The following is a 14,745-nucleotide window of genomic DNA, read 5'->3' as shown; positions in this document are numbered from 1 at the left end:
TATTGTAAAATTAGGCTGTTTCCAGTTTTCTGCTAATTATAAATAATGCTGTTATAAAAATATGTACAGTCTTCCTTATTCTTTATGACTTATTTCCTTGAGATAAATTCTCAGGAGTGGGATTATTAGGCCAAAAGGGTATGATTTAGGCTCCTTGGTATGCACTGTCAAATTTGTCTCATAAAAAGAAGAGACCAGTGTGGGCTGCCACGTGTGAGAAATTTTATATACACTTTCCATTGAGGGACTTCAGCCACAGCTATTTTCATTTTCAGATGCTTCTTTGTAGTCAGCTACTCAATATTCTCCTTATTTAACTACCATCATGGCAAATTACCCCTTGCCAAAGACTACTTGGGGTTTGGATTTCTCTGAAATGCTTTTCACAGAGTCTCCATGGATTTATGGGGAGGAGTGTCTGTAGTTAATGTTGCTCAGTTACGACTTTTATTATGCAAAAAACCCAAACAAAACCTCACTATTAGCTGCATTTTATGCTGAGCTCCTTTTCTGGAAAACAAATGCAACATTGAAACTCTGGCCCTAGTGGTCAACCCCACACAATTTGAAAACCCCAAACTTACTGATACTATTGAATTTTGAGAAACCGCAGATCTTCCCACAAAGTGGTAATGAGAGACTGCTTCTTTTGTATCTTTATTTTTAAAAGACTGCTTCTAGTCTAATCTTATTTTAGTTTGACTCAATCTCTGATTAGAAGAAAAGACGTGTTATGAAATATATCCTAACTTTTGGGAACAACTTGAATCATCAGGAGACATCAGTTATGACACAGGTAGGGACTAGCGGTATATAGAACAGGCTGGTTTATTTGGGAGGCTGGGAGGATACTTGAAAGGGCAGTGGCTTTGGAACCAGATGAGCCCTGGGTTCAAGTCTCAACTCTACTGTAAAACAAAGAATGTTGCCCACCACCCAGTTCTACAAGAATCAAGTCATTAGCCACTGCAGCCACTAACCTACAATTCACCGTGAAAGGAATTCCGGTGAAGGCACTCGGTGCTCTGGAAAAACAAGCCCTTACATAGCTAGAAATATTTCAGGAGAAATTTTTTTATGAACCTGGATTCTTACATCTTCCCATACTTAGAAAAGATCTAACGTCATTAACTGAGATACCTGCTCCTCATGACTAACCTTCTACCTGATGTGTGCCTGATTGCACGTGACCCTTCTCCAAAACCACAAATATATACTGACCTGCCCGTCTCACCTCTTGGGAGCAGTTCCTCAGAGCTCTTTGAGAGACTGTATCCTGGGCTAGAGTCCTTAGTAAGTCCCCAAATAAAACTGAAACTCACAGCTCTCATGTCATGTTGGGGTTTTTTTTCCAGTTGACACTACAATAGCCGACGATACCACCTCATAGCTGGTGACTTTGGCAAAGTTTCAAAATTCTCTTACATTTCCTAACAGGGCCTTTGTGATGGTTACATAAGTCAGTGTGTATGAAGAGCCTCTACCGTGCCTGTCACTGGAAGGAGCACAGCAAATGGGATTTTCCTCCAGTTCCTCCATTCGTTTAATGAAATGTGGGGTGGGTTAAGTGGGAGGAAAATATCTCAGAATTAAGAATATCTTCCAGAGAAAATAGTCAAGGGAAAGGGGACACAAGAATAGAGATGACAAAAGGCTTCCTAGGTCTCTTTACCTCTGCGAAGCTCATTGACACTCAGTATGAATCTTTTAAGATTTAGCTCTTCCTTCTCCTCACGAAACGTATTTCTCAGGCATATCAGCCTATAACAACTCTAGCTTACAGAATTTTATGTTAATTAAAAAAAATTAAAATGTCCCATGTTATGCCCAAATTTAAAAGCAATTCACTCCTTGCCTCCCCTCATTGCTTCAGTGAAGGGAGAGATTTCTTAAACAATACACCAAAAAGGGTAAAAATTGATATATTTGCATATTTTAAAATTAAAAACTTCTGCTAATCGAAAGACATCATAAAGAGTAAAAAGACAAGCCACAGAATCAGAGGGATCATTGCAACACACGTAGCAAATAAATTAAGTTTCATCCAACATCTATTTAAAAACTCCTATAAGTACAATTTTAAATGTGGGCAAAAGATTTAAACAGGTACTTGACAAAAGAAAAATCTCAGTGGTCAATAGACATATGAAAATGCGCTCAATTTTAGTAGCAATTTGGTAAATACAAACTAAAACCACCCTGAGATCATACTATCTATACAGTTACCAGAATGACAAAATTTAAAAGTATGACCAATTTTTTGTTGGAGCAATAGGAACTTTCACATCCTGCTGGTGGGAGAGTAAGCTGCAATATTCAACTTGGAAAGAGTCTGGCATTTATATCTAATAAAGCTAAAGAAGTGCCCTGTGAGCCAGCAATTCCACTTCCTGGTCTACACCCTTGAGAAACTCATACCTACACACAACATGGATAAATCTTACAATGCTTTTTTTTTTAATTTAATTTAAAAATTTTTATTAATTGAAGTATAGTTGATTATATGACAATATTATGTTAGTTTCAGGTGTACAACATAGCAATTCAATATTTTTATAGGTTGTACTCCATTTAAAGTTACTACAAAATAGTGGCTATATTTCCCTGTGCTGCACAATATATCCCTGTTGCTTATTTATTTTATACATAGTTGTTTGTAATCTTACAATGTTAAGTGAAAGAGGCAACATGTGGAAGAATATATATAATTCCATTTTTAAAAATTCAAAATAGGCAAAACTAAATCGTACTGTTTAGGGATTCAAAGGTGAGTGGTAAGACTATTAGGCAAAATAAGGAAGTGATTATCTTAAAAGTTGGGGTAATATTGCCTCTGCGTGAAGGGAGTGGGTGTGATAGGGAAACACATGGGGTACTTCTAGGGTGCCAGCAATATTCTCTGTCTTGCCCAGTGGTAATTACACAAGGGTTTGTATAATTATGCACATTTGTGTTTTATGCACTTTCTATATGTGTGTTTTATTAACAAAATTGTTTTAAGAGTATATGTAATGCTGATATGTAGGAGAATGGTTGTGGATTTATACATGATAAAAATTCTCCCTCCCCTTTTACATTTATTGTTTTGGTAAAATCTGTCTTGAATTCTATTTTTTTAAAAATTGAGGTATAGTTGATGTACAATATTATATAAGTTTCAGGTGTACAACATAGTGATTCACAGTTTTTAAAGGCTATACTCCATTTATAGTTATTATAAAATAACTTGGTTATATTCCTTGTGCTGTACAATATATCCTTGCAACTTATTTATTTTATACGTCGTAGCTGTACCTCTTAATCCCCTACCTCTATCTTGCCCCTCCCCCTCCCCTTCCCCCTCGCCCTCCCCTCTCCCTACTGGTATCCACTAGTTCTCTGTATCTGTGTGAGTCTGTTTCTTTTTTGTTAGACCTATGAGTTTTAAATTAGGAGAGGTCTTTAAGAATTCATTCACCTGTACCTACTTTTCCTTGAATATATCCTGCACTTTGCTGACTCTGCTATGTGCTTATGGTTGCCAGAAAGAGGAGATACTTTGTGGTATTCATACTTCCACTTTACATCTTCTGTGCTCATAGCAGACATCATTAACTGATCACATTCTTTTCTGCTGATCCTGGTTTTAGAATCCTTGTTTTTATGGTGTTTAGGCAGCCACTACCCACAGACCAGTGCTACTGTGTGAGATGACACCTATTTATTGTTCCTGGTTAGCCCTATCTGCCACCAGAAATATTCTCTCTAAAACTACTTTTGGAAGCTCTATTCTTTCTTAACGGTGCCTGCACCTCAGACTTCTCAGCCTCCACAGACCTCCTCTCCTCTTTCACTAATGTCCTCTACCATATTCACCTGCCTTACACTCAACTTTTTTCATTATTGCTTCCCCAAGGAGCCTTTTTATACATTTTCTCCCGAATTCCTTCCCCTTGCCCCATAAGATTTTAATAACAAAGATATGCCATGTATCTGTCTATGTACTGTGACCTTTTGGAGAGCCACAAACCTTTGTAATATCTAAGATTTTTTCACCTCCCCCATAACCAGTTTTCACCCCCTTGTGGTAATGTCACCTCTATTGAGAATATATGCTCTAGACCACTGTTCCACATTCGTTATTTGTGACTGCATTGTCTCTCCAAGTAGATTATGAGTTCCTGGAAGCCAGGGTCTGCCTCTTGAGCGGGTAAAATATTGCCTTACCAGGCACTCAATAAATATTTGAGTTGAACTGAAAGAACTTTGTTTAAAATAAAATGCAAGAATGTGAGTCGGTTTGAATACAAACTGAGCTGGTTTCAAATGAGTGGCTTATTTGCAAGTGCTTAGTCACTTGTGAAATAAAAATCTTATAAATAGATTCCATTTATGGCTTCAAAATCCATTAGACTAGAGAAAACAAAATTGTTAGGTTAATTTGTATTTTCTGATTAGTTTTGCATCATCTTATACATTAATTAATTGCCATGGTTTAAAACTGAGTTCCCTTACTGAGTTTATGATTAATTTATCTACCCAAAACTTCATTCGTTTTCTTGTCCCAACCCTGTTCCCCTCAGGATTGAGGCATATCAAGGAAAGGGGCAGGGGGGCTTCCCTGGTGGCGCAGTGGTTAAGAATCCTCCTGCCAATGCAGGGGACGCAGCTTCGAGCCCTGCTCCGGGAAGATCGCACATGCCACAGAGCAACTAAGCCTGTGCGCCACAACTACTGAGCCTGTGCTCTAGAGCCCGCGAGTCACAACTGCTGAAGCCCACGTGCCACAACTACTGAAGCCCACGTGCCGCAACTACTGAAGCCCACGCACCTAGCGCCCGTGCTCTGCAACAAGAGAAGCCACCGCAATGAGAAGCGCGCGCACCACAACAAAGAGTAGCCCCCGTTTGCCCCAACTAGAGAAAGTCCGAGCCCAGCAATGAAGACCCAACGCAGCCAAAAAACAAACAAATAAATAAATAAATAAAATCTGTAAAAAAAAAAAGAAAAAGGGGGTTGAAACCAAGTAGGACCCTGTGGGGCCTTCTCAGGTACAAAAGCCCCTCTGTGTCCCCTGTTTCTTGTTTGTAGAACAAAAGGCTTCAGTTTTCTAGGTCTTTCCTGAGTTCTAAAGATCAGACACAAGCAGTTAAAGATTAGGACAAGAGGCACAGGACTCTTAGTTCCTCCAGAAGGGATATCTGATGCATATCTTTAAGTTGTTCCGTAGAAATTAAGACCCCCCACCCAGGTGGAGGGTGGTGGCCACATGTTGACCACAAGCAGGGAGACCCCAGACTGGTTGGAACCAGAAGGTTGAGATTCCCAAAACACCGCCCTGTTACCTCACCACCAACCAATCAGAAGGTCCACGAGCTGATCATGCACCCTACAGTCCTCTCTCCTAACGCAAAACCCTTGCTTGTGGGCTTCCCTGGTGGTGCAGTGGTTGAGAGTCCGTCTGCCAATGCAGAGGACACGGGTTCGTGCCCGGGTCTGGGAAGATCCCACATGCTGCGGAGCGGCTGGGCCCGTGAGCCATGGCCGCTGAGCCTGCGCGTCCGGAGCCTGTGCTCTGCAACGGGAGAGGCCACAACAGTGAGAGGCCCGCGTACCGCAAAAACAAAACAAAACAAAACACTTGCCTGAAAGCCATCGGGGAGTTCGGGTCTTTGGAGCATGTTCTCCTTGCTTAGCACCCTGCAAATAAACTCTTACTTTGCTGCAAACATCCGCTGTTAGTTTGGCTTTCGCACCATGGGCACATGAGCCCTTGGCTCGGTAACACAACTCAGAAATAAATGAATAAAATCCTGCTTTTAAAATATGAAGTAGGGCTTCCCTGGTGGTGCAGTGGTTAGGAGTCCGCCTGCCACTGCAGGGGACACGGGTTCGAGTCCTGGTCTGGGAAGATCCCACATGCTGCAGAGCAACTAAGCCAGTGTGCCACCAACTACTGAGCCTGTGCTCTAGAGCCCGTGAGCCACAACTACTGAAGCTGATGCGCCTAGAGCCCGTGCTCCACAACAAGAGAGGCCGTGATAGTGAGAAGCCCGCGCACCGCAACGAAGAGTAGCCCCCGCTCGCTGCAACTAGAGAAAGCCCACAAATAGCAACGAAGACCCAATGCAGCCAAAAATTAAAAATAAATTTATTTTAAAAATATGAAATAAACTTTACTTTTTAAAAGTAGAATTATAAAATTAAATTTTAGCTTGTACCTTTGTAAGCTAGTCCTTAGTCACAAAGTTCCTTTGCCTTATGACCTTCATTTGTTTCTCAGGTATCAGTGCACGTGTTAAAGACAAAAAAAGGCACTTCCACAATTTAGCTCCTCCCAACCCCTCCTCCTGACAAAATGTTAGAAATTTAAGTTCAGATAAAGAAGCGTGGTAACTAGAAGTATATGTAATAGACAAATTGACTATTTCTTAAAAAATGCGGGCCTTATAAAAATGCTGCTCACTGCAAGATTGCTACAAGCTGAACTCACAATGGAATTACATAATACTGTGTCCACAGAAGTTAAATTAGAAAGGGAAGAGACTGTCTTGAAAATGGACCAAACGTGAAACCCTCGACTCTCCCTCTACTTTATATAAATAAGCAATTCCTGCCTTGGCTGCCACTTGGGACTTAGAGGAACTTATTTGTGCACTTAAGTGTCTCAAATAACTGCAAAGACTTCTAGTGCTTCTGAGCTGTGGTGACCACAGAGCTGTGGAGCCTTTTCCCTCAGGGGCTGCAGAAAATGGAAGGCGGGCGGGGCGCCTGACACCACAGTGGGCAGAGGATTTTCTCTTTTTGTTGTTCACATCGTGTCCTTTATGACTAGAATTTTTTTTTTTTTTTGGCTGTGTTGGGTCTTCGTTTCTGTGCGAGGGCTTTCTCTGGTTGCGGCAAGCGGGGGCCACTCTTCATCGCGGTGCGTGGGCCTCTCACTATCACGGCCTCTCTTGTTATGGAGCACAGGCTCCAGACGCGCAGGCTCAGTAGTTGTGCCTCACGGGCCCAGTTGTTCTGCGGCATGTGGGATCCTCCCAGACCGGGGCTCGAACCTGTGTCCCCTGCATTGGCAGGCAGATTCTCAACCACTGCGCCATCAAGGAAGCCCTATGACTAGACTATTTGATATTTTCTGTACAGTATAACTTGATTTATTGTACCAAAAGCCCCCACCTTTAAATTCTGTCTTCTGAGATATAAACGAGGGTGTACACTTTTCTTCTATCTTGTGTTCTAAAATGCTTTCTCTTTCAATGCTAGGTTATAATTCCATATTTCTGCACGTGCATCAGAAGCACCTTGTATTCTTGTTAAAATGCACATTCCCCCTTCCCTGCCCACCCCAGGTTATTACTGGGGAGAGGGCACTTGATCTGAGGTGGCCAAACAGAGGGAACTTTGGCTTCTCCTTCCATTTTCTTCTGGAGATTATTTTAAGGTCAGCAATATTAGCTGCTTGTTCAGCTAATTTGATCCTCTACCAGATTTGCCCTGAAGAATTTAATGTAAATTTTCACCTTGATTTTTTTGAAAAGGATTGGGCCTATTTGTATAGTTAATTATATAGTGATAAGGATTAAAAAGGGATTCTGGCAAGTTTTCAGGGCGGATAACAATAACCCTTGAATAAGGTAGTGGTATCAGATTACCACATCTTGATGTTGCCACGGTAACACAGCTTTAAACCTCAGTGGTATGATCTTGCCTAAGGTAATGGAGCCAACAACCTTAACCTAAAGGACACTCTGGGAAAACAACTTTCTGCAGTCTGATAACAGGATGTATTTGTTTGTTTTTATTGAAGTCTAGTTGCTTTATAATACTGTATTAGTTTCAGGTGTACAGACAGTGATTTAGTGTTTTTGTGGATTATATTCCACTATAGGTTATTACAAAATAATGAGTATGTGAGCAGATAGGGTGGTTGGGGGGGTCCCCAGAAAAAGAGAACCAGGCACAACTTTCTTGACATAAGAGAGGCCATTTTGTGATCTAAGCCTGGCCGCAATGCTTGCCCTTGAACAGGTCTCAGCAAATAATGACCTTAAGGGAAAAAAGGAATGCAGGAACAAATGAAAAGCATTCATGAAACAAGAGTTCAGCAACAAAACAGTCCTAGGTCCTCCTCAAGGGATGTCCATAACAATCTTATAGAGATCTTTGAGTTCTGCAGGAACTAAGGCCCCACCCAGGTGGATTATGGTAACTACAGGCTATGACCTCAGCCTGGTCAGAACATAAGGAATGATGACATGGACCTTTTCTGACTCTTGTGACGTCAATCAACTAAAGCTTAGACTCTGGTTAACCTTCCCCCCAATTCTATGCAGAATTCTCCTCTGCTCCAGCCCCTTCATGAACACACATGTACCCTTAGCTTGAAACTCCCCTAGTTTTGCTGTTCGGGGGAACACTGCTTTGGGAAAGATCCCCCATGTTCTCCTTACTTGCTGCAAGTAATAAATCCTTCCTTCTCCTGATCTTGGCTTGGTTGTATATTTTGGCTTGACACCTACCAGGAGGCGAACCCAGTTTTCGGGTAACAGGTATAATTCCCTGTGCTATACAGTATATCCCTGTTGCTTATCTATTTTAAATGTAGCAGTTTGTATCTGTTAATCCCATAAGCCTAATTTGTTCCTCCCTCTTTCCCTCTTCCCTTTGGTAACCACAAGTTTGTTTTCTATATCTAACAGGATACATTTGCGTAAGGAAAGAAATGAGAGGAAAATACATTACGTAGAGACCATTCAAGTTATAGCTTAGGTGAAAGAAGAGTAGAAAAAATTGAAATGACTTAAGACATCATTGTTTCATATGAGTCAAAAATATTTAAGGAAGAAAGTTTTCACTGGCAGTAGTTCTAAGTTATGTTTTAAGACATGTGGGCCCAAAAAGAAAGATGATAACATTAGTTTCTCTGGGTATGAGCATAACGTGTAAGCATGTATCTTTATAGCGTCATTATTTATTTCTGTCCCTTTTATTGGCTTGTAATACTCAGTGATGATTTTGTATACAGTGAACTACAGTATTGACATTTTCTGAAATATCCTGATTTAGGACAGGCCAAGCCATCATGCTTTTACAATTGGCTTCAACTTCTTAGGGATTCTGGTTCTGCGAAAGGATTAAATCCTGTCTAATAGCTCTAATTTATTAGCCTAGTATGCACAGGCCCTGCATTATCTTGCTTAATCATCAAGATAATCCAGTGAAGTTGATATTGTATCATTTTCCAGATGAGGAAATTGAGACTCAAAGAGGTTCCCAAAATCATATGGCTGGTAAATGGTGAAGGTGTAATTCAAATGAGATCTGCTTAGCTCAAAGCCTGGACCATTCTTCTAGTTTCAGAAACTAAAAACTTTCAGGCAATATCCCCCACCTGGACCAAGATGAACTGCACATAATTTTTTTTTTTTTTTTTTTTTTGTGGTACGTGGGCCTCTCACCGTTGTGGCCTCTCCCGTTGCGGAGCACAGGCTCCGGAGGCGCAGGCTCAGCGGCCATGGCTCACGGGCCCAGCCGCTCCGCGGCATGTGGGATCTTCCCGGACCAGGGCACGAACCCATGCCCCCTGCATCGGCAGGCGGACTCTCAACCACTGCGCCACCAGGGAAGCCCACACGTAATATTTTTATTTACATTTAAAGATGACCTGGCTCATGAAAGAATGCTGGTTGTGGTCCATGAACTCACAGAAATGATAAACCATCTTTGAGGAAGGAATCAGTCCATCTGAAGAGTGTATTAAAGGGAAAAATAAGACAAATAAAGACATGGAGCTGCAGCAAGGGGACAAAATGGGTGAAGAGGAAAAAGAGAAGAAAACCATGTCTCAAACCCCAAATTCCGCCAGACAGGACTATGGTGCAAAAAAGGGTTTACTAGAAGTTGCCCTCGGTGTTCCTTTTTACCTGATATCATCTGCATGAAAAAGTTGTGGTGGAAAGTATTGTGGTACCTGCCCTATAGCCCTGCATCCCTGAGGGGTCCCCTGGCAGCACTCTTGCAGTTTACCAGAAAAATGTTCCATAGTTCACAGTATCAGGGTCAGTTCTTCTGGATGCTGGCTCTTAAGAATTCACAACCTTCTAGATTAGAGAAGAGTCTGGAAAAATATGTATCAGCCTTTTATCATTGGTTATTTTATAGTTATTATATATAGTGGTATTAAATGTTGAGAAATGCTTACTTTCCATGTTAAAAAAAAAAAAGATGACGTGGCTGAAGGTGATTACTATCCTGTGTGTACTGGAGCAGCTAAGACCAGCATATGACTGTCATAGGGTCAGCATATTTGGAAAGAATAAAAAGGCCTTGCCTTGTGTGGAGGCTTCTGCCAGACACTGGTGGGTGGGGCTGGGTGACGAGGCTGCTAGCTGCAGGGCCTTGGAGGGTCCTGGTAACCCCTTTGTTAATTTTTTTTTTCTTTTTTGGCTGTGCCCCGCACGGCTTTTGGGACCCTAGTTCCCTGACCAGGGATTGAACCTGGGCCACTACAGTGAAAGCGCTGAGTCCTAACCACTGGACGGCCAGGAAATTCCTGCCCCTTTGCTATTTTAATTGCACATAAGATGAGCCTTCACAAGGAGGGCCTGAAAGGTCCACTCTGCCTCCACGGTGTCTTGGTGGATACCAGGGGTACTGAAGAAGTTGGGAATGGTGGTGAGGCAGTGGTGCTACCTCTGCTCCAAGGATAACATACAGCCACTCCTCACTCCAGTGAGCCTCCTAATCACTTGGTCCAGCCTGTGACCTTATGCAGTTTGACACGCAGGACAAGGTGGTCAAGCCAAGCATGGCTCCAGGCTCCACCACCCTTCCCCATCACAGTATACTTGAGACCTCTTCCTTCCCACCTTTGGTCTCAGTCTTGTTCTCATTCCCAAACCAAGCAGGAGATGCTCAAGGAGTGCCAGCCCGTGTTCTATGGCTCAGCATCCAGCCTGTTAGTCTTGCTGTCTAACCTAGTGCCTAGTGAGTCATTCACGTCACTTTAGGAAATATTTAGACTCATGGGAACAGAAGTCCTTAGTGAATAGGAGGGAGGAATGAAAAATATAGTTTTCATTGGGGAAAAAGGAACATGAAATGTTCAGAACTCAGAGCACTTTTAGGAACGGTTAACTATAAAGGGCCAATGAAACCCTAAGTGTACACCTAGGAGAACCACCGAAAAGAGGTGAGGAGGCCAAATACACAAGTTATTCTGAGGGAGGGTAAGGAGTGGGATAGACCAGTGGCTTGGCAGATGGAAGATGAGGGGTGGCAGCGAAGTGGGATTTCTTTCTCTCTCTCCTGCAAAGATCCTCAAATGTTGATGAGCTTCTGAAGCTTGTGAAAATGGAGATTCATGGACCCTACCCTCAAAGCTTCTGACTGTCCCATTGGGATGAACCTCTGGCATGGGTGTGTTCCTAGGTACTCCAGAGCATTCATATAGCTTGGTCTGAAGACCAGATCTTGAGAATTACTGCTGTACTGTGATCTGACAGGTATGTCACAGATTTTTAAAAGTTGGGTAATAATTCAGAGAGTTGTCACTCACAGTTTGAGAACAGTTATCAATAAATCTCTGAGAAGAAAAGCAGATTAATTGCTTTGCTTACTTCTAACCCCTCCTTTTAAAGCTTGAGTGTCTTTACTCTGTATCCATTCTTATCCCTCTCTCCACCTGAAGAAGGTGTGGCTTTATTATACAGCCATGTCCATCAAATGTTTTTAAAGTCTGTGGGGATGTAGGGTTACTGGCCAGGGGTAAAGTTGCTAAACTAAAGGGTGGATGAGACTGAGGAAAGGGGAGCTGCTTCCCTTAGCTATACGTGACAATCAATGTTAAACCGTGGTCGACTCTGCTTAAAGGGAAGGCCCTTTATTGTCCTCTACTATACTGTCCTCTGCAGGTAGTACCAGCCAGGCAGGGCAGCCTTGGCAGTCAGTCATTTTCTGGATGTTGCAGAGGGAACATTGCAGGGATGTTGCAGAGGGCAGAGGGAACATTTCTGAGCCCAAGGCATAGCAAAGCACTTTATACAGAGGGCTTAATTGGTCTCTCTCTCTTTCCAGACAAAAAGACAAAAAATAACAACTCAGTCTTTTCCTTTCTCAGGAAAAGGAGAAAAGAAAAAGCCGGTATTTGTGAAGTGTTGGCATTTTGGTTCTAATGTAGGTATTTATTTTAGTGGAAATAGCTGACAAGTCCATGCTTCAGGGGAAAGCTAACCCCCCACACTGGAGGGGAGGAATGGAAGCGGAAGCACTGACGCCCCTCCATGCCACGCTCTGGGCCTTGCTGCATCCCTAACCCCAGCTGCGTGCTGTCCTGAAGACAGTTTCACACAGGCAGGGCAGAAGAGAAGGACAAAGGGTCCTACAGAGGGGGCTGCATTTTCTGTTTGCAGATTCATATCGGCCCAATCTTCACGCTAGGGAAGAATCGGAATCTCAAGTTGGAAAAAAGAAGGTATAGTAGTACAGTCTTTGAGGGGAGAGGCAGCCTTCTGAGTGCTGGAAGCAGCACTGAGTTGGGAGTTGGTCTACCTTGCCCCTGCTCTGGCTCTGTCCTCATGAACTCATATGCCTTTGGGAAGGAGATGCAATTAATAGCTTGTACATACACAGTCAGCCCTCTGTATCTGCAGTTCAGATTCAGCCAACTGCTGATGGAAAATATTTGAGAAAACAGTTCCAGAAAGTTCCAAAAAGCAAAACTTGACTTTTCCAGCAACTATGTACATAGCATTTACATTGTGTAGGTATTATAAGTAATCTAGAGATGATTGAAAGTATACGGGAGGATGTGTGCAGGTTATATGCAAATACTATGCCACTTTATATAAGGGACTTGAGCGTCCCGGATTTTGGTATCCATGGGGGTCCTGGAACAAATCCCTCATGAATACTGAGGGATGTATATAACTCGAGGGCGTTAGATTTGCTGATCTCCAAGGCACATGAAATCAGATTAGAAGTTCAGTGAAATGCTTTTTGTAGGCATTAAATGAGCATTGTTAGGTTGAATTATCTAACAGATGAACTCTATTTTACAAGGAGATGAGTGTGTCAGGATACTTTTGGCATTACCTGTCATGTCTCAGTATAGGTGTAGGCAACACGCTTGTCAGGAGCCATCCAAACTCAGCCAGAGTGTGCAGGAGAGGGCCATAATCCGTTTTGATTTCACAGCCCTGTGTGAATAAGCACAGAGTTCATAGTCTAATGACAAAGATAACCAGCTACACAAGTGATGACAATGAGGGTGAGAAGTGTTAGGATAAGGGGAGTTCACGCTCCATTAAGTGCAATTTCACCGGCTGCAGTCTTCCTGGGCTTCTTTTCTGCTCCCTCTGCCTTCAAACCATTCAACCAAGTTAGAAACACTGGGGATCAGAGCGGAGAGAGGTTTCCATGTGGTTCTCTAAGGTTGGGGCCTACCTTCCCTCGGTCTTGCTTGGGCATCAAACTTTAATATATGGGGGGCTCTGGGAATCTGCATTTTAAAAAGCTCCCTGGGTGATTTGGATCCAAGTAGAGTCCATACACTTTCAGAAACACTGGTGTAGGGGCTGGGAGTGAGGACAGGAATAGAGAGTGAGCATTGGGGAGTGAAAGGTGAGAGGAGCAGAGAATCTTCACTGCTTTTTACTCACTTGGAATTGATTCTTACTTGGAGCTTTATCTCTTACCCCAAATCCTTTTTTCCCCCTCAATGGGATTTCCAGTTTCTTTTTCTTTTTTTTTTTTAAATAATTAATTTTATTTTTGGCTCTGTTGGGTCTTCATTGCTGTGCGCGGGCTTTCTCTGGTTGTGGTGAGCGGGGGCTACTCTTTGTTGCGGTGCGTGGTCTTCTCATTGTGGTGGCTTCTCTTGTTGCGGAGCATGGGCTCTAGGCACGCAGGCTTCGTTAATTGTGGCTTGCGGGCTCTAGAGCTCAGGCTCAGTAGTTGTGGCGCACAGGCTTAGTTGCTCCGTGGCATGTGAGATCTTCCCAGACAAGGGTTTGAACCTGCATCCTCTGCATTGGCAGGCGGATTCTTAACCACTGCACCACCAGGGAACCCCGGATTTCCAATTTCTTTGAAAATGACCTATGTCTCTCTAACCTTTGCAAGGCCAGAAAGGGCAAAAGTGTCCTTGAGAGAGGCTGTCAGTGAGGGCCTCGTGCACACAGCACAGTATACCTGAATTCAGTCTGTACACCTCAACGGCAGTCCATTCGGTGACATCTGAATTCAGAGTGCATGACAACAGCAGCAATGTCATCTCTGATTAGGAAGGACAATGCTGTGTGTACATATTTGGCCTGGTGAGAGAAAGAACAACTTTGGATATTTTTGCCTTTGAAAGTCAATTCACATGGTTAAAAAAGTCAGTCACAGGGCTTCCCTGGTGGCGCAGTGGTTGAGAGTCCGCCTGTTGATGCAGGGGACACGGGTTCGTGCCCCGGTCCGGGAAGATACCACATGCCGCAGAGCGGCTGGGCCCGTGAGCCATGGCTGCTGAGCCTGCGTGTCCGGAGCCTGTGCTCCGCAACGGGAGAGGCCACAACAGTGAGAGGCCCGCGTACCGCCAAAAAAAAAAAAAAAGTCAGTCACATTGGTTGCTTGGGTATAAAATTGACTGATTTTTTTTTTTTTTTCAGTTTCAGCTAGTTGTCATGGCATTGTGTAAAGAGAATCTCAGTGCCAGGGGAATTTGTTTAGGACTAGAATGCTAAATCTTTGGGAATCTACTGTTATTTATGTATAGATAAT

The 14,745-nt window shown here is 42.9% G+C and overlaps 1 protein-coding gene across 1 annotated transcript in view; it reads right to left on the bottom strand.

Annotated features, from left to right (window-relative positions):
- Nucleotides 1–14,745, bottom strand: part of RFTN2 (raftlin family member 2) — a 61,381-nt gene that overhangs the window by 15,000 nt on the left and 31,636 nt on the right. The window contains exon 7 of the mRNA XM_032638449.1: nt 13,075–13,178. Coding sequence (XP_032494340.1) covers nt 13,075–13,178 — 104 coding nt within the window. The remainder of the gene's footprint in view (nt 1–13,074; nt 13,179–14,745) is intronic.

The sequence above is a fragment of the Phocoena sinus genome, chromosome 7, assembly GCF_008692025.1.
Source record: "Phocoena sinus isolate mPhoSin1 chromosome 7, mPhoSin1.pri, whole genome shotgun sequence".
In the NCBI taxonomy this organism is placed as follows: Eukaryota; Metazoa; Chordata; class Mammalia; order Artiodactyla; family Phocoenidae; genus Phocoena; species Phocoena sinus.
Note: the sequence above shows the minus strand (reverse complement) of the source record. Positions and strands in the feature narration are given on the sequence as shown.